The sequence below is a fragment of the Pristiophorus japonicus genome, chromosome 11, assembly GCF_044704955.1.
Source record: "Pristiophorus japonicus isolate sPriJap1 chromosome 11, sPriJap1.hap1, whole genome shotgun sequence".
In the NCBI taxonomy this organism is placed as follows: domain Eukaryota; kingdom Metazoa; phylum Chordata; class Chondrichthyes; family Pristiophoridae; genus Pristiophorus; species Pristiophorus japonicus.
The window spans coordinates 115,636,790-115,662,925 of record NC_091987.1 but is presented as its reverse complement, the minus strand read 5'-3'; the positions used below and the strand labels follow the sequence as shown (position 1 = coordinate 115,662,925).

The 26,136-nt window shown below is 44.4% G+C and overlaps 1 protein-coding gene and 1 pseudogene across 2 annotated transcripts in view; one reads left to right on the top strand and one right to left on the bottom strand.

The window, feature by feature from the left end:
* Positions 1 to 25,542, bottom strand: part of glra2 (glycine receptor, alpha 2) — a 536,786-nt gene extending 511,244 nt beyond the window's left edge. For both annotated transcript variants that reach the window (XM_070893913.1, XM_070893914.1), the window contains exons 1-2: positions 25,475 to 25,542; positions 24,325 to 24,461 (exon numbers count right to left, since the gene is read on the bottom strand). In XM_070893913.1, coding sequence (XP_070750014.1) covers positions 24,325 to 24,461; positions 25,475 to 25,542 — 205 coding nt within the window. The remainder of the gene's footprint in view (positions 1 to 24,324; positions 24,462 to 25,474) is intronic.
* LOC139276234 (serine/arginine-rich splicing factor 5 pseudogene) lies at positions 5,808 to 6,666 on the top strand (annotated as a pseudogene).
* Positions 25,543 to 26,136: the final 594 nt, after the last annotated feature.

The window sequence follows — 26,136 nt, the reverse complement described above, 5'->3', positions numbered from 1 at the left end:
TACTGAGTACAATTCTGGTCGACATTTTATAAAAAGGATATGGAGGCACTGGAGAGGGGGCAGCAAAGATTCACAAGGATGATACCAGAAATACGAGGGTATGCATATCAGAAAAGGATGAACAGGCTGGGTGTCTTTACTCTTGAAAAAAGGCTGAGGGGTGATCTAATAGAGGTCTTTAAAATTATGAAAATAGAGTGAATACAGAGAAATATGTTTCCACTTGTGGGGAAGAGCATAACTAGAGGCCATCAATATAAGATAGTCACTAATAAATCCAATAGGGAATTTAAAAGAAACCTCTTCACTCAGAGAGTGGTGAGAATGTGGAACTCGCTACCACAGGGAGTGGTTGAAGCGAATAGTATAGATGCATTTAAGGGAAGGCTAGAAAAGCATATGAGAGACAAGGGAATAGAGGGTTATGCTGAGAGATTTAGATGAAGAAAGATGGGAGGAGGCTCGAATGGAGCATAAACGCAGCATGGGCTGGTTGGGATGAATGGCCTGTTTCTGTGCTGTATATCCTACGTAATCCTATGTAATCATAATGGCCATGCATTTGTACTCTATACCTCTATTCATCATAGGCAGTCCCTCGGAATCGAGGAAGACTTGATTCCACTCTTAGCATGAGTTCTTAGGTGGCTCTACAGTACCTCTATTCATGAAGTCCAGGATCCCATAAGCTTTTTATAACTTCTTTCTCAACTGCCCTGTCACCTTCAATGATTTGTGCACATATACCCCTTGGTCTCTCTGATCATGAACCCACTGTAGGATTGTATTCTTTAGTTTAAGAACATAAGAACATAAGAAATAGGAGCAGGAGTAGGCCATTTGGTCCCTCATGCCTGCTCCGTCATTCAATAAGAACATGGCTGATCTGATCATGTACTCAGCTCCACTTCCCTGCTCACTCCCCATAACCCTTTATTCCCTTATTGCTCAAAATTCTGTCTATCTTCACCTTAAATATATTCATCTCCACAGCTCTCTGGGGCAGAGAATTCCGAGATTCTGAGAGAAGAAATTTCTCTTCATCTCAGTTTTAAATGGGCGGCCCCTTATTCTAAGACTATGTCCCCTAGTTTTAGTTCCCTATGAGTGGAAATATCCTCTCTGCATCCACCTTGTCGAGCCCCCTCATTATCTTATAAAAGTTTCTATAAGATCACCTCTCATTCTTCTGAACTCCAATGAGCACAGGCCCAACCTACTCAACATATCTTCATAAGTCAACCACTTCATCTCCGGAATCAACCTAGTGAACCTTCTCTGAACAGCCTCCAATGCAAGTATATCCTTCCTTAAATACGGAGACCAAAACAGTGCACAGTACTCCAGGTGTGACCTCACCAATATCCTGTACAGTTGTAGCAGGACTTCTCTGCTTTTATACTCTATCCCCTTTACAATAAAGGTCAACATTCCATTTGCCTTCCTGATTACTTGTTGTACCTGCATACTAATTTTTTGTGTTTCCTGCACAAGGACCTCCAGGTCCCTCTGCACTGCAGCTATTTGCAATTTTGCTCCATTTAAATTATAATTTGCTTTTCTATTATTTCTGCCAAAGTGGATAACATCACATTTTCCCACATTATATTCCATCTGCCAAATTTTTGCTCATTCACTTAGCCTGCCTATATCCCTTTGCAGATTTTTTGTGTCCTCCTCACAATTTGCTTTCCCACCCATCTTTGTATCATCAGCAAACTTGGTTACATTACACTCGGTCCCTTCATCCAAGTCATTAATATAGATTGTAAATAGTTGAGGCCCCAGCACAAATCCATGCGGCACCCCACTAGTCACTGTTTGTCAACCGGAAAATGACCCATTTATCCCGACTCTCTGTTTTCTGTTCGTTAGCCAATCCTCTATCCATGCTAATATATTACCCCCAACCCCGTGAGCTTTTATCTTGTGCAGTAACCTCTTATGTGGCACCTTATCGAATGCCTTCTGGAAATCCAAATACACCACATCCACTGGTTCCCCCTTATCCACCCTGCTCATTACATCCTCAAAGAACTCCAGCAAATTTGTCAAACATGATTTCCCTTTCATAAATCCATGCTGACTCTGCTTGACTGAATTATGCTTTTCCAAATGTCCCGCTCCTGCTTCCTTAATAAAGGACTCCAGCATTTTCCCAATGACAGCTGTTAGGCTAACTGGTCTATAGTTTCCTGCTTTCTGTCTGCCTCCTTTTTTAAATAGGGGTGTTACATTTGCGATTTTCCAATCTGCTGGGACCGCCCCAGAATCCAGGGAATTTTGGTAGATTACAACCAATGCATCTATTATCTCTGTAGCCACTTCTCTTAAATACCCTAGGAAGTAAGCCACCAGGTCCAGGGGAGTTGTCCGCAGTTAGTCCCATTATTTTACCTAGTACTACTTCATTAGTGATAGTGATTGTATTAAGTTCCTTCCTCCCTATAGCCCCTTCATTATCCCCTATTGGGATGTTTTTAATGTCTTCTATCATGAAGACCGATACAAAATATTTGTTCAACGTCTCTGCTATTTCCCTGTTCTCCACTATTAATTCCTCAGTCTTATCCTCCAGGGGACCAACATTTACTTTAGCCACTCTTTTCCTTTTTATATACCTGTAGAAACTCTTACTATCTGTTTTTATATTTCATGCTAGTTTACTTTCATAATCTATCTTCCCTCTCAATCATTTTTTTAGTGGTTCTCTGCTGGCTTTAAAAAATTTCCCAATCCTCTGGTCTCCCACTAGTCTTGGCCACATTGTATGCCCTAGTTTTCAATTTGATACCCTCCCTTATTTCCTTAGTTAGCCACAGATGGTTATCCTTTCTCTTTCAGTCTTTCCTTCTCATTGGGATGTATTTTTGTTGCGAGTTATGAAATATCTCCTTAAATATCTGCCACTGCTCATCAACCGTCCCATTCTTTAGTCTATTTTCCCAGTCCACTTAAGCCAACTCTGCCCTCATACCCTTGTAATCTCCTTTATTTAAGTTTAGGACACTGGTTTGAGATCCAACTTTCTCACCCTCCAACTGAATTTGAAATTCAATCATGTTATGGTCACTCATTCCTAGAGGATCTTTTAATACGAGATCATTTATTAATCTTGCCTCATTACACAGTACTAGATCTAAGATAGCCTGCTCCCTGGCTGGTTCCGCAATGTACTGTTCAAGGAAACTATCCCAGATATGCTCTATGAACTCCTCCTCGAGGCTACCCTGGCCAATTTGCTTTGTCCAATCAAAATGAAGGTTAAAATCACCTATAATTATTGCCATTCCTTGATTACAAGCCTCCATTATTTCTTGATTTATACTCCGTCTAACAGTGTAGCTGCTGTTAGGGGGCCTATAGACTATGCCCACCAGTGACTTTTTCCCTTTATTATTCCTTATCTCCACCCAAATTGACTCAACATCTTGATCCTCTGAGCCAATATCATTTCTCACTAACGCACTGATCCCATCCTTTATTAACAGAGCTACCCCACCCCCTTCTCATTTCTGTCTGTCCTTCCGAATTGTCAAATGTCCCTGAATATTTAGTTATAAGTCCTGGTCACCTAGCAACCACGTCTCTGTAATGGCTATCAGATCATACCCATTTGCATCTATTTGTGCCGTCAACTCATCTATTTTGTTATGAATGCAGTGTGCATTTAGACAAAGAGCTTTTAAATTTGTTTTGACCCTTTTTTCCTGCTTGTTTCCTCTGTCCTTCAAACTCACTTTCAAAATTTTTGCTTCCTACTTCCAGCTTTACTCCCCCTACTGAATCTATTCTCAGGTTCCCATCCCCCTACCGAGCCAGTTTGAACCCTCCCCAACAGCACTAACAAACTCCCCTGCGAGGATATTGGTCCCGGCTCTGTTGAGGTGCAACCCGTCCGGCTTGCAGAGATCCTACCTCCCCCAGAAGCGGTCCCAATGCCTCAGGAACCTAAAGCCCTCCCTCCTGCACCATCTCTCCAGCCACACATGCATCTGCTCTATCCTCCTATTTCTGTACTCACTAGCTCATGACACCAGGAATAATCCGGAGATTACTACCTTTGAGGTCCTGCTTTTTAATCTTTCTCCTAGTTCCCTAAACTTTTCCAACAGGACCTCATCCCTCTTTCTACCTATGTCATTGGTCCTGATATGGACCACGACCTCTGGCTGATCACCCTCTCCCCCCCAGAATGTCCTGCAGCCGCTCGGTGACATCCTTGACCCTGGCACCAGAGAGGCAACATACCATCCTGGAGTCATGTCTGCGGCCTAGAAACGCCTGTCTGCTCCCCTGATTATTGAATCCCCTACCACTATAGCTCTTCCATTCTTCTTCCCCCGCTGTGCAGCTGATCCACCTGTGGTGCCATGGACTTGACTCTGGCTGCACTCCCTAGAGGCAGTATCGCCCCCCCCACCAGTACTCAGAAGAGAATACCAGTTGGAGAGCGAGATGGACTCAGGGGACTCCTGCACTACCTGCCTAGTCCTGCTCTTCTGTCTGACGGCCATCCACTCCCTCTCTGCCTGCACACTCTTAAGTTGCGGGGTGACCTCTAGAAATGTGCTATCCACGTAGCTCTTAGTCTCGCGGATGCACCGCAGTGACTCCAGCTGCTGCTTAAGCTCCAAAACGGAGCTTTATATTTCCTCTCCTCATTCTTTCGACCAAAATGTATCACTTTGCACTTTTCTGCGTTAAATGAGATCGTTAAGTTTTATTCCATGGGCTTCAACTTTACTGGCAAGCCTATTATAAGAACATAAGAAATAGGAACAGGACTAGGCCATACAGCCCCTCGAGCCTGCTTCGCCATTCAATAAGATCATGACTGATCTGATCATGGACTCAGCTCCATTTTCCCACATGTTCCCCATAACCCCTTATCCCCTTATCGTTTAAGAAACTGCCTATTTCTGTCTTAAATTTATTCAATGTCCCAGCTTCCACGGCTCTCTGAGGCAACGAATTCTACAGATTTACAACTTTCTGAGTGAAGAAATTTCTCCTCATCTCTGTTTTAAATGGGCGACCCCTTATTCTAAGATCATGCCCTCTAGTTCGAGTCTCCCCCATCAGTGGAAACATCCTCTCTGTTTCCACCTTATCAAACCCCATCATAATCTTATATGTTTCGATAAGATCACCTCTCATTCTTCTGAATTCCAATGGGTAGAGGCCCAACCTACTCAACCTTTCTTCAAAAGTCAAACCCCTCAGCCCAGAATCAACCGAGTGAACCTTCTCTGAACTACCTCCAAAGCAAGTATATCCTTTCGTAAATATGGAAACCAAAACTGCATACAGTATTCCAGGTGTGGCCTCACCAATACCTTATATAGCTGTAGAAAGACTTCCCTGCTTTTATACTCCATCCCCTTTGCAATAAGTACCCCCAGGTCCCGCTGTACTGCAGCATTTTGCAATCTTACTCCATTTAAATAATAACTTGCTCTTTGATTTTTTTCTGCCAAAGTGCATGACCTCACACTTTCCAACATTATACTCCATCTGCCAAATTTTTGCCCACTCACTTAGCCTGTCTATGTCCTTTTGCAGATTTTTTGTGTCCTCCTCACACATTGCTTTTCCTCCCATCTTTGTATCGTCAGCAAACTTGGATTCGTTACACTCAGTCCCTTCTTCCAAGTCGTTAATATAGATTGTAAATAGTTGGGATCCCAGCACTGATCCCTGCTGCAGCCCACTAGTTATTGGTTGCCAACTAGAGAATGAACCATTTATCCCAACTCTCTGTTCTCTGTTAGTTAGCCAATCCTCTATCCATGCTAATATGCATCAGTTTTTATTTCAGCTGCATCAGTTCAGCCGAGCGTCCGAGCAGATAAAATGAGCTCCCGTGTGTTCATTGGTAGACTGAGCCCTCATGCCAGAGAAAGGGATGTGGAGAAATTCTTTAAAGGATATGGGCGAATAAAGGAAATTGACTTGAAGAATGGCTTTGGATTTGTGGAGTTTGAGGATCACAGAGAAGCAGAAGATGCTGTTTATGAACTGGATGGAAAAGAATTGTGCAATGAAAGAGTTACAGTTGAACATGCAAGAGCACGGTCTAGAGGAGGGCGTGGAGGAAGATGATATCAAGGTCGCTTTAGCCCACGACGCCCACGTAGTGAGGGAAGAAATGGATCTCCGGTTCGTACAGAGAACAGACTGATTGTTGAGGATTTGTCTTCGAGAGTTAGTTGGCAGGATCTGAAAGATTTCATGAGACAGGCTGGAGAAGTTACATTTGCAAATGCATGCAGGCACAAAATGAATGAAGGGGTTGTTGAGTTTGCCTCGTATAGTGATTTGAAGAATGCTGTTGATAAACTCTCTGGCTCAGAAACAAATGGAAGAAAGATCAGACTGATTGAGGAACCTAAACATCGTAGGTCTCGCAGCAGGTCGCGTTCATGTAGCTGTAAGTTTTACAGATCTCGTAGCTGCTCTCACTCCAGGAGTTGCAAATCCTACAGTAGATCAAAGAGTAGAAGCCACAGTAAATCCCGTTCTCGCAGTCGATCTCGTGTCCCTATCCGGGAACAAAAAGTCCGTTCGCCTTCACCATCCAAATCTCCTGCGTCATTGGAGCGGTCAAGATCTCGAACTCGCTCGCGCTCTCGGTCAATGTCAGGGTCACCTTCTGTTTCATAGAAACATAGAAACATAGAAAATAGGTGCAGGAGTAGGCCATTCGGCCCTTCTAGCCTGCACCGCCATTCAATGAGTTCATGGCTGAACATTCAACTTCAGTACCCCATTCATGCTTTCTCGCCATACCCCTTCATCCCCCTAGTAGTAAGGACCTCATCTAACTCCTTTTTGAATATATTTAGTGAATTGGCCTCAACAACTTTCTGTGGTAGAGAATTCCACAGGTTCACCACTCTCTGGGTGAAGAAGTTCCTCCGCATCTTGGTCCTAAATGGCTTACCCCTTATCCTTAGACTGTGACATCTGGTTCTGGACTTCCCCAACATTGGGAACATTCTTCCTGCATCTAACCTGTCTAACCCCGTCAGAATTTTAAACGTTTCTATGAGGTCCCCTCTCATTCTTCTGAACTCCAGTGAATACAAGCCCAGTTGATCCAGTCTTTCTTGATAGGTCAGTCCCGCCATCCCGGGAATCAGTCTGGTGAACCTTCGCTGCACTCCCTCAATAGCAAGAATGTCCTTCCTCAGGTTAGGAGACCAACACTGTACACAATACTCCAGGTGTGGCCTCACCAAGGCCCTGTACAACTGTAGCAACACCTCCCTGCCCCTGTACTCAAATCCCCTCGCTATGAAGGCCAACATGCCATTTGCTTTCTTAACCGCCTGCTGCACCTGCATGCCAACCTTCAATGACTGATGTACCATGACACCCAGGTCTCTTTGCACCTCCCCTTTTCCTAATCTGTCACCATTCAGATAATAGTCTTGTCTCTCTGTTTTTACCAACAAAGTGGATAACCTCACATTTATCCACATTATACTTCATCTGCCATGCATTTGCCCACTCACCTAACCTATCCAAGTCGCTCTGCAGCCTCACAGAATCCTCCTCGCAGCTCACACTGCCACCCAACTTAGTGTCATCCGCAAATTTGGAGATACTACATTTAATCCCCTCATCTAAATCATTAATGTACAGTGTAAACAGCTGGGGCCCCAGCACAGAACCTTGCGGTACCCCACTAGTCACTGCCTGCCATTCTGAAAAGTACCCATTTACTCCTACTCTTTGCTTCCTGTCTGACAACCAGTTCTCAATCCATGTCAGTACACTACCCCCAATCCCATGTGCTCTAACTTTGCACATCAATCTTTTGTGTGGGACCTTGTCGAACGCCTTCTGAAAGTCCAAATATACCACATCAACTGGTTCTCCCTTATCCACTCTACTGGAAACATCCTCAAAAAATTCCAGAAGATTTGTCAAGCATGATTTCCCTTTCACAAATCCATGCTGACTTGGACCTATCATGTCACCTCTTTCCAAATGCACTGCTATGACATCCTTAATAATTGATTCCATCATTTTACCCACTATCGATGTCAGGCTGACCGGTCTATAATTCCCTGTTTTCTCTCTCCCTCCTTTTTTAAAAAGTGGGGTTACATTGGCTACCCTCCACTCCATAGGAACTGATCCAGAGTCAATGGAATGTTGGAAAATGACTGTCAATGCATCCACTATTTCCAAGGCCACCTCCTTAAGTACTCTGGGATGCAGTCCATCAGGCCCTGGGGATTTATCGGCCTTCAATCCCATCAATTTCCCCAACACAATTTCCTGGCTAATAAGGATTTCCCTCAGTTCCTCCTCCTTACTAGACCCCCCGACCCCTTTTATAACCGGAAGGTTGTTCGTGTCCTCCTTCGTGAATACCGAACCAAAGTACTTGTTCAATTGGTCCGCCATTTCTTTGTTCCCCGTTATGACTTCCCCTGATTCTGACTGCAGGGGACCTACGTTTGTCTTTACTAACCTTTTTCTCTTTACATATCTATAGAAACTTTTGCAATCCGTCTTAATGTTCCCTGCAAGCTTCTTCTCATACTCCATTTTCCCTGCCCTAATCAAACCCTTTGTCCTCCTCTGCTGAGTTCTAAATTTCTCCCAGTCCCCAGGTTCGCTGCTATTTCTGGCCAATTTGTATGCCACTTCCTTGGCTTTAATACTATCCCTGATTTCCCTTGATAGCCACGGTTGAGCCACCTTCCCTTTTTTATTTTTATGCCAGACAGGAATGTACAATTGTTGTAGTTCATCCATGCAGTCTCTAAATGTCTGCCATTGCCCATCCACAGTCAACCCCTTAAGTATCATTCGCCAATCCATCCCAGCCAATTCACGCCTCATACCTTCAAAGTTAGCCTTCTTTAAGTTCAAGTGCAGATTAAGCAGTGAGTATTGAGTATGTTAATATAGTAAAAGTGGACTTTAGCCCAAGTAAATGGAAGTTGATGTAAGTAGAAAGTAGTGGATATCTGTCAAAAGAAATATATTATCCCCAACCCCGTGAACTTTTATCTTGTGCAGTAACCTTTTATGTGGCACCTTGTCAAATGCCTTCTGGAAGTCCAAATACACCACATCCACTGGTTCCCCTTTATCCACCCTATACGTTACATCCTCAAAGAACTCCAGCAAATTTGTCAAACATGACTTCCCCTTCATAAATCCATGCTGACTCTGCCTGACTGAATTTTGCTTTTCCAAATGTCCTGCTACTGCTTCTTTAATAATGGACTCCAACATTTTCCCAACCACAGATGTTAGGCTAACTTGTCTATAGTTTCCTGCTTTTTGACTGCCTCCTTTTTTAAATAGGGGCATTACATTTGCAGTTTATCAATCTACTGGGACCTCCTCAGAATCCAGGGAATTTTGATAAATTACAACCAATGCATCCACAATCCCTGCCGCTACTTCTCTTAAGACCCTAGGATGCAAGCCATCAGGTCCAGGGGATTTATCTGCCTTTAGTCCCATTATTTTACTGAGTACCACCTCTTTAGTGATTGTGATTGTATTAAGTTCCTCCCCCCCTATAGCCCCTTGACTATCCACTGTTGGAATATTGTTAGTTTCCTCTTCCGTAAAGACTGATACAAAATATTTGTTCAGAGTTTCTGCCATCTCCATGTTCCCCATTACTAATTCCCCAGTCTCGTCCTCTAAGGGACCAACATTTACTTGAGCCACTCTTTTCCTTTTTATATACCGATAGAAACTCTTGCTATCTGTTTTTATATTTTGTGCTAGTTTACTTTCCTAGTCTATCTTCCCTTTCTTAATCATTTTTTTAGACGTTGATTGCTGGCTTTTAAAAGCTTCCCAGTCTTCTGTCCTCCCACTAGCTTTGGCCACTTTGTATGCCCTTGTTTTTAATTGGATACTGTAGGTAACCTGTATCATACTGCCACCAGAGGGCATGCCTGTTGGAGTCCCAATGGATCCCAGCATCCCTTGGGAGCACTGTATATAAGCAGGCCTCCCATGCTATACCAACACTCTGGAATTTGAATAAAGAAGCTAAGGTCACACTTACTCATGTCTACAGTACTCAGTTACATTACTTTATTATGAGCATAACAACTGGCGACGAGATAACGAACAATCACGCGAAAATGGAAAGAACTGTTGGTATCCTGGAGAAATTCTCAGAAGGAAATGATTGGGATGCCTTCGTGGAGCGACTTGACCAATACTTCGTGGCCAATGAGCTGGAAGGGGACGAGAATGCTGCCAAACGAAGGGCAATCCTCCTCACCATCTGTGGGGCATCAACCTATGGCCTCATGAAGAATCTTCCAGCTCTGGTAAAACTGACAACCAAATCATATGAAGAACTGTGTTCGCTGTCCCGGGAGCACCTAAATCCGAAGGAAAGCGTTCTGATGGCAAGTTATCGATTTTACATGTGTCAACAGGCTGAAGGCCAGGATGTGGCGAGCTATGTCACCGAACTAAGGCACCTTGCAGGACATTGCGAATTCGATGGATTCCTTGAGAAAATGCTAAGAGACTTCTTTGCGCTTGGCATTGGCCATGAGGTTATCCTTCGCAAACTATTGACTGTTGAAACACCGAACCTGAGCAAAGCCATAACGATAGCCCAGGCATTTATGTCCACCAGCGATAACACCAAACAGATTTTGCAGCATAAAGAGGTTTCCGCAAGTACTGTACACAAAGTAACATCGTTTTCAGGCAGAAATGCATATGGCAGTACGTACACACCAGCAGCTGCACAACCTCAGATGACCCAGAGAATGCTATCAAATGTTATTGCGAGGCAGTTAACACCTTGTTGGCGCTGCGGAGGTGCTCATCGAGCCTATCAATGCCGCTTCAAACAGTATGCGTGCAAAGGCTGTGGAACAATGGGACACCTCCAGCGAATGTGCAGACGAGTTGCAAACCCTACAAACCACCACGTTGCAGAGGAGGATTGATCCATGGCAGATCAGGCTGAACTAGAGACTCGAACCAAGGAGGCAGAAGTGTACGGGGTACACACCTTCACCAGTAAATGTCCACCGATCATGCTAAAAGTCGAACTGGACGGAATTCCAGTATCTATGCAACTGGACATGGGTGCGAGTCAGTCTATCAAGAGCAAGAAGGCCTTCAACAGGCTGTGGTGCAACAAGGCACACAAGCCCAAGCTTAGCCCTATTCATACCAAGCAAAGAACTTACACTAAAGAGCTGATCCCTGTAATTTGCAGTGCAGCAGTAAAAGTCTCCTATGATGGAGCAGTGCACGAACTCCCACTATGGATTTTACCAGGAGATGGCCCCACACTGTTCGGCAGAAGCTGTCTGGTAAAAATACGCTGGAACTGGGACGACATCCGAGCGCTTTCGTCCATCGACGATGCCTCATGTGCCCAGGTTCTAAGCAAGTTCCTGTTGTTTGAGCCAGACATTGGAAATTTCTCAGGGGGGAAGGTGCAGATCCACTTGGTTCCTGGTACACGACCCATCCACCACAAGGCATGGGCGGTGCCATATATGATGCGAGAGAAACTGGAAATTGAGCTGGACAGGCTGCGGCAAGAAGGCATCATCGTGCTGGTGGAGTTCAACAAGTCGGCCAGTCCGATTGGTCCAGTTCTCAAAGGTGATGGCATGGTCAGAATTTGTGGGGACTATAAAGTAACGATTAACCGTTTTTCGTTGCAGGACCAGTACCCGCTACCCAAGGCAGACGACCTATTTGCGACCCTGGCTGGAGGAAAGACGTTCACCAAGTTGGACCTGACCTCGGCCTACATGACGCAGGAGCTGGCGGAATCTTCGAAAGGCCTCACCTGCATCAATACGCATAAAGGTCTGTTCATCTACAATAGATGCCCATTTGGGATTCGATCGGCCACGGAAATCTTTCAAAGGAACATGGAGAGCCTGCTAAAGTTGGTTCCGCGCACTGTGGTTTTCCAGGATGACATACTGGTCACAGGGCGGGACACCATCGAACACTTGCAGAACCTGGAAGAGGTTCTAAGTCGGCTAGATTGCGTGGAACTCAGGTTGAAATGCTCGAAGTGTGTTTTCCTGGTGCCAGAGGTCGAGTTCTTAGGGAGAAGAATTGCGGCAGACGGCATCAGACCCACCGACGCTATAAGGTTCAAAAATCCACGGCCGCATTTTATTGGAACAACCTAAGGACAAGAAAACTAAAAGGGATCGTCCTATACATTTTAAAATGAACATTTTTGGCCAAGTCAAACCCTCAAACCAGGCAGGCTGTGAAACGTGTGGGCGGATACAAACATTGTGGAGTCTGGCTCACAAGCTAGACAGAGGCACTGGCCAATGGGGGAAAAGTGCATTCTGGCAGGCCAATCAGGGGTCGAGTCGGGCCTGAAGCGGGGAAATCCTCAACCAATGGACTACCCGGCCAAGTTTGAAAATATGACTCACCCACAATCAAATTATGAATGTGGATCATTATCTACCTAATTAATATGGACAATGGACAATAGCCCGGAGATCACTGTGGTAATTGACTCCAGGGACGTTACAATGGACCAACAGACGTTGAGGCACCAATGTGCACTGAAACAGTACCCTGGTCCTCACACCTACCTGTGACATCTTCTGATTACATTGTGGAGTCTGGCTCAAAAGCCAGACAGAGGCACTGGCCAATGGGGGAAAAGTGCATTCTGGCAGGCCAATCAGGGGTCAAGTCGGGCCTGAAGCAGGGAAATCCTCAACCAATGGGCACTACCCGGCCCAGTTTGAATATAGTAGGAAAAGCAGCTAGAGGAGTAGGACCTACTGAACCACAGAAAACAACAGAGAGAAAGCAGCTGGGGCAGTCGGAGAAGGAGACGAGGAGCAGCAAGACAGAAACCGAGAGAGAACGGAGACAGACTGTTACCGGCTGTGAAACATACCATCATATGGGCTTTGGACTCGACTAGTGTGCAGAATATACAACCCAACTACCGTGAGACCCAACATTGTCTCAAGAAGCCGAGCCGCACACCGAACAATGCTCCAAGGCCAACCAGCTGAAGAACCGGAGACCGAAGTAACTGGGAGAGGCAACATTCACTCCAGCTACCCCGTAAACCAACCATCCTAAGGCTAAAAAGATAACTGTCAAAAGGATCGTAAGTATTATCCTGGGGTTTTCTTTTCCCAACTGTCAGCCTCGGTCAGTCAGGTAAAAAGGGGGTGGGGGGGTGGTGTTGGGACTGTCTTGTAAACATAAAATTGTGTAAGGTTTTTGTTGTGTCTGTTTCTTCCCATAGATTTTCATAGTTTATAAGTGTGTGTCAGATATGTGTTTTGATGAAGTTTGACCTTGTTGGAAACTTACCGTGGTTAATAAATTGGACTTACCCAGTTTTTTGTTCCAAGTACCACTTATCTCTGAGTGTTTTGTTTTCCCTTGTGGAAGCTCATAATCCACCAAAATTCTGAGCTTAGAACCAGATAGGGGTGCTAGGGCGCTTCGCAACCGCCAGTTTAGTGATCAGCGAACCATAAGCTGTTGGACCGTCTACTGGAAGGGACAGAGAGGCCCAATACACCAACAGCCACCAAAGACCCCCGTAATTGGGCAGAGCAAAAACCTCCTACAACGCCAAGATGGCGGCCATCAAGAATGCGCCAAGACCACAGAACGTGACAGAGCTGTGGTCGTTCCTGGGACTCCTCAACTATTTTGGTAATTTTCTACCCAGGGTAAGCACCTTGCTAGAATCCCTACATGTGATGCTACGCAAGGGAGATGACGGCATTGGGGATATCACAAGAGGCTGTTTTTGAGAAAGCCAGAAATCTGTTATGTTCCAACAAATTGCTTGTTCTGTATAACCCATGCAAACATTTAGTGCTCGCTTGCGATGCGTCTTCGTACGGGCTCGGGTGTGTGTTACAACAAGCAAACGAATCGGGAACATTGCAACCAGTCGCCTATGCGTCCAGGAGTTTGTCGAAGGCCAAAAGGGCCAACAACATGATTGAAAAAAAAGCTCTGGCATGTGTTTACGGGGTGAAAAAAATGCATCAGTATCTGTTTGGTCTCAAGTTTGAGTTAGAAACTGCCGATAAGCCGCTCATATCGCTATTCTAAGAGAACAAAGGGATTAATACCAATGCCTCTGCCCGCTCACGCTGTCTGCATATAACTATGTAATCCGCCACAGACCAGGCACAGAGAACTGCGCTGATGCTCTCAGTTGGCTACCATTGCCCACCACTGGGGTGGAAATGGCACAGCCTACAGACTTGCTCTTGGTAATGGATGCATTTGAAAACAAAACGTCACCCGTTACGGCCTGCCAGATCAGGACCTGGACCAGCCAGGATCCTTTACTGTCCCTTGCAAAAAACTGTATCCTCCATGGGAGCTGGTCCAGTGTCCCAGCGGAGATGCATGAAGAGATCAAGCCGTTCCAACGGCGCAAAGACGAAATGTCCACACAGACGGACTGTCTTTTGTGGGGCAATCGCGTGGTTTTGCCTAAGAAAGGCAGGGAAACGTTCGTACGCGACCTACACAGTACCCACATAGGCATAGTAATGATGAAAGCTATAACCAGATCCCATGTGTGGTGGCCCAGCATCAACTCAGATTTGGAGTCATGCGTGCGCCAATGCAACACTTGCTCTCAACTGAGCAATGCACCCAGAGAGGCACCGCTAAGTTTGTGGTCATGGCCCTCTAAACTGTGGTCTAGGATCCATTTTGACTTTACGGGCCCGCTTCTAGGCAAAATGTTTTTGGTTGTTGTGGATGCTTATTCAAAATGGATTGAGTGTGTAATAATGTCTGTAAGCACATCCACTGCCACCATCGAAAGGCTACGAGCCATGTTCGCTACGCACGACCTGCCTGATGTCCTTGTCAGTGACAATGAGCCGTGCTTCACCAGTGCTGAATTCAAGGAATTCATGAGCCACAATGCGATCAAGCACGTCACATCTGCCCCGTTCAAGTCCGCATCCAACGGCCAGGCAGAACAGGCAGTTCAAACCATCAAGCAAAGCTTGAAACGTGTGTTGGAAGGCTCCCTGCAGACCTGCCTGTCGCAAGTCCTGCTCAGCTACTGCACCAGACCCCACTCGCTCACTGGGGTTCCCCCAGCCGAGCTTCTCATGAAAAGGGCACTCAAACAAGGCTCTCTCTTGTCCACCCTGACCTCCATGATCAAGTTGAGGGCAGACGGCATCAACAAACATGTACTATGATCACGCAAACTTGTCACGCGATATTGAAGTCAAAGACCCTGTATTTGTACTCAACTATGGACATGGTCCCAAATGGTTTGCTGGCACCGTAATAGTCAAAGAAGGGAGTAAGGTGTTTCAGGTCATAGAAACGTAGAAAATAGGTGCAGGAGTAGGTCATTCGGCCCTTCGAGCCTGCACCACTATTCAATAAGATCATGGCTGATCATTCACCTCACTACCCCTTTCCTGCTTTCTCTCCATACCCCTTGATCCCTTTAGCCGTAAGGGTCATATCTAACTCCCTCTTGATTATATCCAATTAACTGGCATCAACAACTCTCTGCGGTAGGGAATTCCACAGGTTAACAACTCTCTGAGTGAAGAAGTTTCTCCTCATCTCAGTTCTAAATGCCTTACCCCTTATCCTTAGACTATGTCCCCTGGTTCTGGACTTCCCCAACATGGGGAACATTCTTCCTGCATCTAACCTGTCCAGTCCTGTCAGAATCTTATATGTTTCTATGAGATCCCCTCTCATTCTTCTAAACTCCAGTGAATACAGGCCCAGTCGAGCCAGTCTCTCCTCATATGTCAGTCCTGCCATCCCGCTGCACTCCCTCCATAGCAAGAATATCCTTCCTCAGATTAGGAGACCAAAATTGAACACAGTATTCCAGGTGAGGCCTCACTCAGGCCCTGTACAACTGCAGTAAGACCTCCCTGCTGCTATACTCAAATCCCCTAGCTATGAAGGTCAACATACCATTTGCCTTCTTCACCGCCTGCTGTACCTGAATGACAACTTTCAATGACTGATGTACCATGACACCCAGGTCTCATTTCACCTCCCCTTTTCCTAATCTGCCGCCATTCAGATAATATTCTGTCTTCGTGTTTTTGCCACCAAAGTGGATAACCTCAAGTTTATCCACATTATACTGCATCTGCCATGCATTTGCCCACTCACCTAACCTGTCCAAGTCACCCTGCAGCCTCTTAGCATCCTCCTCACAGCTCACACCACCACCCAGGGATGTCCAATTGTTGAAGTTCATCCTTGTGATCTTTAAATGTTTGCCATTGCCTAAACACCGTCAACCCTTTAAGTATCACTCGGCAGTCTATTCTAGCCAATTCACATCTCATAACATCGAAGCTACCTTTCCTTAAGTTCAGGACCCTACTCTCTGAATTAACTGTGTTACTCTCCATCTTAATAAAGAATTCTACCATATTATGGTCAATCTTCCCCAAGGGGCCTCGCACAACAAGATTGTTAATTAGTCTTTTCTCATTACACATCACCCAGTCTAGGATAGCCAGCCCTCTAGTTGGTTCCTCGACAAATTGATCTAAAAAACCATCCCTAATACACTCCTGGAAATCCTCCTCCACCGCATTGCTACCAGTTTGGTTAGCCCAATCAATATGTATATTAAAGTCGCCCATGATAATTGCTGTACCTTTATTGCATGCATCCCTAATTTCTTGCTAATGGACTAGCTTGCAGAAAGCATGTGGACCAAACCAAACTGCGATTCACAAACAGCCATGAGCAACCCAAAGAGGACATCACCAACTTCGACCCTCCAACACATACACAAGTGGCAACTGACATCACGGTCGACCACGAAGCTGAACTCACCATCCCAAGCAGCCCGGCAAGGCCAGCTGCCCAGCAGGCCAACGAAGAACCAACCAACTCACCCACACCTGCATTTGTACCAAGACGATCGACAATGGAGCGAAAAGCCCCAGATCGTCTCACCCTGTAAATAAGTGTACTATTGACTTTGGGAGGGAGTGATGTTATGTATGCAACCTTAGGTAACCTGTATCATACCGCCATAAGACAGCATATCTGTTGGATTCCCAACGGATCCTAGCATCCCTTGGGAGCACTGTATATAAGCAGGCGTCCCATGCTGTACCAACACTCTGGAGTTTGAATAAATGAGCTAAGGTCACACTTACTCATGTCTACAGTACTCAGTTACATTACTTTATTATGAGCATAACAGATACCATCCTTTATTTCTTTAATTAGACACGGATGGCTATCTTTTCTCTTATACCCTTTCCTCTTCGCTGGAATATATTTTTCTTGAGAGTTGTGAAATAGCTCCTTAAATGTACACCACTGTTCATCAACTGTCCTACACTTTAATCTATTTTCTCAGTCCACTTTACCCAACTCTGCCCTCCTACCTTCATAGTCTCCTTTATTTAAGTTTAGTACGCTGATTAGAGATCCAACTTTCTCACCCTCCATCTGAATTTGAAATTCAATCATGCTAAGATTACTCATTGCGAGGGAATCCTTTAATAGGAGATTGTTTATTAATCCTGTCTCATTACACAGGACCAGAGTTAAGATAGCCTGCCCCCTGGTTGGTTCCGTTACATACTGCTCAAGGAACCCGTCCCTTATGCACTCTATGACCTCCTCCTCAAGGCTACCCTGACCAATTTGATTTGTCCCATCAATATGGAGGTTAAAATCACCCATGATTATTGCTGTTCCCTTTTTACAAGCCCCCATTATTTCATGGTTTATGCTCTGACCAACAGAGTTGCTACTGTTAGGGGGCTATAGACTATGCCCACCAGTGAATGTTTCCCCTATTGTTCCTTATCGCCACCCAAACTGTTTCAACACTCTTATCATTTGAGCCAATATCGTTTCTTACTATTGCAGTGATTCCATCCTTTATCAATAGAGCTACTCCACCTCCTTTTCCTTTCTGTTTGTCCTTCCGGATTGTCAAGTACCCCTGAATATTTAATTCCCAGTCTTGGTCACCTTGCAACCACATTTCTATAATGGCTATCAGATCATACCCATTTGTCTCAATTTGTGCTGTCAACTCATCTATTTTAGTACAAATGCTACATGCATTTAGACAAAGTGCCTTTAAGTTTGATTTTTTACCCCTTTTTCCTGCTTGTTTCCTTTCCCCTTCCAACTCACTTTCTTTATTTTTGCTTTCTAATTCCAACTTTACTCCCCTCCCTACTGAATCTATTTTCAAGTTCCCATCCCCCTGCCAAACTAGTTTAAACCCTCCCCAACAGCACTAGCAAACTCCCCACAAGGATATTGGTCCCAGCTCTGTTGAGGTGCAACCTGTCCGGCTTGTCCGGGCCTACCTCCCCCAGAAGTGGTCCCAGTGCCTCAGGAAACTAAAGCTCTCCTGCCTGCACCATCTCTCCAGCCACGTATTCATCTGCTCTCTCCTCCTAGTTCTGTATTCACTAGTTTGTGGCACTGGGAGTAATTCGGAGATTACTACCTTTGAGATCCTGCTTTTTAATCTCTCTCCTAGCTCCCTAAACTCTGCCTGCAGGACCTCATCCCTCTTCCTACCTATGTCATTGGTACCAATGTGGACCATGACCTCTGGCTGTTCACCCATTTCCCCCAGAATGCCCTGCAGCCGCTCAATGACACCCTTAACCTTGGCACCAGGGAGGCAACATACCATACCGGAGTCACATTAGCGGCCGCAGAAACGCCTTTCTGCTACCCTGACTAGCGCATCCCCTACCACTATAGCTCTTCCATTCTATTTCCTCCCCCCCCCCTCGGTGCAGCTGAGCCACCAGTGGTGCCATGGACTTGGCTCTGGCTGCACACCCCAGAGTCACCATTGCCCCCACCGGCACTCAGAACAGAGTACCGGTTGGAGAGCGAGATGGACTCAGGGGACTGCTGCACTACCTGCCCAGTCCTCCTCTTCTGTCCAGGGGTCACCCAATCCCTACCTGCCTGCACACTCTTAAGCTGTGAGGTGACCATCTCTAGAAACGTGCTATCCACGTTGCTCTCAGTCTCACGGATGCACCGCAGTGACCCCAGCTGCTGCTCAAGGTCCAAAATACAGAGCTCGAGTTGGTGCAGCTGGAGAGACCTCCTACACACATGGTCGCCGTAGCTGCGTGAAGCATCCGGGACTTCCCACATGCCACAGGATGTGCAATCCACGGGACTGAGCTGCCCTGCCATGCCTCTGGCTACACTCGCAACTATCGAATAGAACTAAATTCTAAATCTTAGCACAACACACCCACCCGCTACTCAGCAAACAGTTGATTTAATTAACTGGCTCTGCTTAGATAATAAAGATCACATATATTTACTGGCAGATCCTACTTACAACAATGCCAAAGGTTTCCTACTGAAAAGAAAAAGAAAAATCCTCACCAATCCACCAGCCAATCACTTACCCACTTGGCTGTGACATCACACTTCGATTTTGATTCTTTTTACTATTTTGTCCCTGCACCTGCTGGCTCCTCACGAACTGCTGCCGCCCTTTTTATGGGCCTCGACCTCCCGCTCCAGCTCCTGTGGCTCCTCACGAAATGCTGCTGCCCTTTTTACGGGGCTCGACCTCCTGCTCCCACCCCTGTGGCTCCTCACGAACTGCTGCCGCCCTTTTTATGGGCCTCGACCTCCCGCTTCCGCTCCTATGGCACTTTGTCGAACGCCCAACAGCATCCTGTCAACCGACATTCCACTCCTGCCCACCAGCCAGCTGCCACTCCTGCCAGTTTATAGTGAGAAACTGACGTAGGGCATGTATATGAGGCCAGAGAGTTAAAATCCCACTCCCCCTCCCCACCACTGATCTCAGCTTCTGAAGTCAGGACAGTTTGGCACCTGCCTCAGCCCCTGCCCACCCAATTCCCACCCAGAGTTAAAATGGGGGCTTAAGTTTCTCTCGTCTCTCCTCAGAACAAATGCCTCTCACCTCTGGAATCATCTTAGTAAATAGCTTCTGTAGCCTCTGTATGGCCTTGGCATCCTTCCTAAAGTAGGGTGGACAAAACTGGAAACAGGAAGGGAGATTTTCTATTTTGGTTCTCCCAGAACATGCCAGGATTGGGAAATTGTGCACACCCAGCCTATAATTTTCTATCCACTAATTTTAATACACAAAAAGTCATGGGCTGGGGGTGTAGAACTCCCTGATATAGTAGGAGCTCCAAAACAGAAGATCTCCCCTAATATTTGAGCTGTGGGTTAACTAATGATTTGTTCAGGTTGAGCAATGCCTCTTTACATTTGTACTCTATGCCCCAATTTATGAAGCCTAGGATCCCATAAATGGTTTTAAAATTTTTATTAACTTTTCTTTCCACTCTTAAAGATTTATATATCTGAACCAGTAAGTCTCACTGTTCTTCTACTCCTTTTAACATTTTACTATTTAGAGAATATTTACTTAGTCTTCCTCACAAAATGCATCACCTCACATTTCTCTGCATTAGATTTCATCTAACATCTAACATCTATCTGCTCAATCTACTAGCCCTTGTCCTCCTGAAGTTGCTTACAGCCCTCTTCAATATAACTATGCTTTAATAATGGCCTCCAACATTTTCCCAACCACAGATGTTAGGCTAACTGGTCTATAGTTTCCTGCTTTTTGTCTGCCTCATTTTTTAAATAGGGACATTACATTTGCAGTTTCCCAATCTGCTGGGACCTCCCCAGAATCCAGGGAATTTTGGTAAATTACAACCAATGCACCCATAATTCCTGCCGCTACTTCTCTTAAGACCCTAGGATGCAAGCCATCAGGTCCAGGGGATTTATCTGCCTTTAGTCCCATTATCTTACTGAGTACCACCTCTTTAGTGATTATTCAATGGCGGAGCAGGCTCAAGAGGCCGTATGGCCTACTCCTGTTTCTATTTCTTATGTTCTTATGTTCTTAATATATTGCCACTTCACTCATTAACAATGATCATTTTAGGTTGTGTTATTATTCTGACAACTATGTTTTCATTCTTTGGTCCCAATACAATATTACTTATAAAGTTAAGTAGTTAGAATTAATAGCAAAAAAAACTATTAAATCAACCATCCCATATTTGGAAAAACATGAAAAACAATTGCAAAACAATCATGAAAATGTCATCATCCATTTCCAGGTGACTCTTTCTGAAACTCTTCCCCTATGATGTAAATCACAGAAAGTATAAGGACTCTACTTCCTGCTGTTGAAGACACTGCATTATCCTTCTTAAACAGCAAATTATTTCCCCTTGCATTCTAATAGAAGCTTTAAAGTGAACAAATGAAATGCTTCACTTCTACTGTACCTCTTGTCAGCTTGCTTTCTTTGCCATGTCTCTGAAACCCCCTATCTCTGCAAACTGCGTGCCTACTTAATCTGAATACAAAGTCATTTAGCAGCTTCTTTACATGTTCAATAAGTTGCCACTAGGGCAACGGGCAGATAAGAAAACTTTCCCAATAACTCAATTCGCTTTGACAAGTAAAGCAAATCTCATACTTAACGAATGTGTGCCTCTGTCGCTGTTATTTCCTTTCAGGCACTTTATACAACAGCTTTATTATCTTTCTAAATCCCAATTTTGCAGCCACCTTGGAAAATGGAAACATTTTCTTTTTTTTAAAGTATTTGATAAAACTGCCATACTAATTAGAAAAAAAGAACTGGAATAATGAGCATGGTATAAAAAATGTTTCTTAATAAATCTTTGAATAAAATATTACAGCATTATTGTACTCAGAAGGGATAAGAAATTGGAAATGTTTTATGGCATAATTACAATTGAAGTAATTTCCCCAACAAACTGACAAAAAACTGCTGTATAATATTTGGAATGATTGGGATCTAATGCAAATATTTATCAAAAAAAATATATAACACAACTGTAAATATTCCATTAGAGCTGCATATTGTTCTTGTTAATGCATTACCAAAATATTCTATGATGATTTATTTTGCACACTACTACTGTCATTTAGGTCCATTGCATGCACTTGCCTCAAACACAATTCAGTGCTGGTGCATTTATAACAGCTTTTGGATAATGTTCTTTAACTTATAACCAGACAAGTAATAAACACATTTTAATTGGCATTGGCCAGGAGTCTTTAGATATTCTTGGTATTAATTATGTTCTGTTCCTATGATAAAAAATCATCAGAATCATCACGAAGTTTAGTGATCAGAAAATAATACATTTTCAAATTATGGGGTACAGAAAACATTCTACAACTGACAAGACCTGTTAATGGAATAGGTTGATCATGTCAAAAATTGAATAGTTGTCAACTATCACATGCTACTGTAGTTATTAGATGATATTCAGCATATATATACTCTTCATGTACGATTATTTATTCCAACCACAGATTCCAAATATGAGCACACTTTTAATTTTTTCCTCTTTGTTCATTAATGAACAGTGAATGACAGACCAGCTCAATTGCATGTTTAGCCTATTTTCTTACTTGTACAGTTACACAGATCGACCATTGGCTTTGCTAACATTGGACAAATAACAGATAATCATTGCGAGAGATTATATGCATCAATTTAAGGTAGCACTTATGACCCTAAGGCAAACTTTATGGTAAATGATTGGGAGGAAATCAACCTAAAACAAATCGAGTAGCTTCTAAGTTCAAACCACCACCACTGCCCACCCCACCCCCACTCTCTCCCTTCACAAAGTAGTTACCCTAATGCCATAAATGGATTTTGGGGCAGTATTGGCTTTCTTTATGATGTTTGAAACAAGAATATAAAACAGCAACAAAAACGTACCCAACAAATCACAATATAATCAGATATAAAGAAACATGTAGCACTGATCGTGAAAAAGATCAAAAGGTCGAATACAGACCTGGTGCTAATATTTGGACCATATACAGAAATGAACAGACACATGTGTACATAAATGTGGACTCCAACAGCAACTGGAGATTATATCTACCTTTCAGCTTCTGCCTTCAATGGGAAGTGCCATAATTCACTACTAGTCTTCATTGATTAAGATGTTATTTGTAATCTCCAGCCCTACTCCTCTGCAAAAAATGCTGGAATATTAAATATTTGTGGCCATGTGCCTATTATTCCCATGTTACCCTCTCCACACACTCTCGCCCACAAACACACTGGAGTCATACACCATCTGTTGAGACTCTCTCCCCTCTCCCACCATAACCACTGTTTCTCGTATTTGCGAATGAACAATGTCATATTATTACAAAACTTATGAGCAACCAATGCAAATGTATCTGACATAATCAAAAAAATCTGCATTAGTTACAGTATAAAGCAGCATAGGTCATAAAGATCTGTACACCAGCATCATATTTTTCACAGATATCAAATAATTTGGTTTATGTGCTTTTGTTATGCACGTATGGAAGGCTATAGGAGAATAAATTATCTGAAGAACGCTTTCACACCAGTAATCCATTATTGAATGCTTGGTATCCAGATTTAATTACATCAATTTCTTCCCAGAGGCTATCAGAAGTCTGAATATATATTGATCCATGGGATGGTACTACACTCTGATTAGACAGACCGATAGAACTGACTTGCAATACTTATTGGACACTGTTGACTGTGCATAAATATTCCAAAAGCACATCAATGTTCATCAGGTGGAACATTGACTCTAAGCGGCTATATACACATCGCAATGTCTACATTACAAACCAATTGTCTGCAAATCAAGTGATCACGATATTCCCCATGCAAAATGTTGCTCTAAGCCCAAACACATTTAACGTTTGCTTTTAGTATTGGGTATGAAAAGGTGGAGGGCTGATATAAATCTACGTTAGCTTTACCACGGGTTACATTAAGTCGGAGAAAAAGCATAGCACGGCTGCTTTATTAAAAGGAAACGGGTGTCACTGTCATCAGCAGACCTCAGAACGGATACATTGCTCCGGTAAATGGGACTGGAATGGCACGCGATTTATTTCAGCGTTCGCTTCAATGAGCCTGATTCTGGGCATTGATGGAAGTGCCGGGCAAACGGAAATAACATCAGCGTGCTTCGAGATCGGGCAGTGCCTTCTAATGGACATATATTCACTCTTATATCTTGAGCACACTGGTGGTTGAACCGGGCTCCTCCTGTAGCCTGTGAGTGTAATTGTTACTGAAGTTACTATACTTCAACCAAAGTTGGCGATATGAGTCTACCAAAGTCAGTCAAACTAACTGTTATGGTTAAATCCTCTCTTACACAGAAATTGCACGTGAGTTCCCAGAACCGATCGAGATAGAGAACGGCCAGACCGCTTCTTTCTGCATCGGATATTGGCCTATCGCTTCTTTACCTTTAAAATTTGGTCTGATTCTGGCATCGTATCCTGATGTCCTTCCCATCAACTTGTCCAGAAAATCTGAGGGGGACATGGTCTGCGAGGCCGGTTTGGTTGGAGACCTAGAATCATGTTCCTTGGAGAGAGCTAACCTGAAGAAAATACAACCCAGCGTTAGGAAGATCTGCGCTGTCAATTTGCTTCAAAAACAAAGACTGAGCGCTGGATTGTACAGAAACGACAAGCAGTCGGCTTGAATGTAAATATGTTGGGCGCCCTCAAAATCTAGTAAGGGGTCAGTCTGTCCTGCAAAAGTGTTACTTATAGCTGCCCATCCTGATCCCCTTTTCAACTACACACATTCTTCCAGTGACTGTACTTAAAAAAGGTCAGAGTCTGGCTTCAGGGGACGATATATATCAAAAACAGATCTCAATCTAAACACGTTTCATACGGAAAGCCGTATTTCCAAAGCTCTTGGATGCAACAGGAATGCAAAAAAAGTAGTCCACTAACTCAGCTCCAGCCTCAAACCTCCCACCACCCCCAAAAAATATATAAATGAAAACTTAATACGAGCAGTCTTTATTTATTGCAAGAGATGTGGTAGATTCCTTGGGGAAACCATGGATTATTTGCACATACCCGGTCCTGTTGACCGGTTAAGCCAATCTCAACATCAAACGTCAAGAAAAAATGGAATCGGGAGGTTGCATTCCCAAATTTTTATGATTTTCTGAAAACACTAACGCTCCACATAGCTTCAGGTTCAAGAAAATGAGATGGAATTTCAAGAACTTCCGCCACCACCTCGATAAGCTCCGTGTGTTGGCGACTGAAAAGGATAGTTTTTCGCCCACCGCTTAAGAAAAAAGACAGTAAAATTAGGGGGAGTTTTACGTGGAAGTGTGCTCACGTTTAAGGCATCGACTACTCGTATGTTTACAATATCAGGCTTCGATCCGTCACAACAACCGCTCCCATAGGCTGGGGTTGCTTTGCTAATACAATGTAACACACAGAAGACCAAGGTACATTGGAAGTAATGCCATACTTGCGGCGCAATTCTCCATTGTTCGAGTCGCCAACCTGCTTATGCTAATAACCTGCTAAAAAATGGCAAAACAATCCGTGCACTGTTTCCCCAATACATGCCAAGCCATACCTGAAGTTGCTTGTTTCTAAGATGCATGCAAATAACGTTGTCAGGATTTTCACAACTGGTCGATTCATTCCGCCAAACTCTTATCTCTCTGTCTGTCTGGTATCGCGGTCAATGTTCTGGAAATAAAGTCCCTCCCCACCCCACCACCCCCCCAAAAAAAATAAATGATCGGTAATTCGTGTAGGAAACTCAGATCCAACGCGTTCCCTCCAAACTGGCAGAAAGTAGAACGGGGTTGATGCAGGCGGAGAAGGAACAATGCAGGACATCAGTCCTCAGTATCATTGTTTAGTGGAAGACTTGGAGATGGAGCTGCTGCTGCGGGGAGTAAAGAGCGTCAGAATGGCATATTTTCCCAAAGCACCTCCGTAAACACGACGTCAGGGAACGGGAGGAATCAAACTTCATGTTACGGTAAACGGCTGAGCGTCGGCTCTCCTCCCGTGAAGCACCAGCATCATACTGGGGGTTGGAAAGGACGAGAGGGGTGGGGAGGCTGGAGCACGGCTCTATTCAGCGGAGAGCGCTCCAGACAGTGGAGGAATGAGAGCTTTGACACCGCTGGTACATTTCAGCACTTGGACAGCTCCCGGGGCTCCCAGCTCCAGCACTGCGCATGCTTCACAAGCCCCCTTAAAGGGACGTGACCAGGCGAGAAAGGA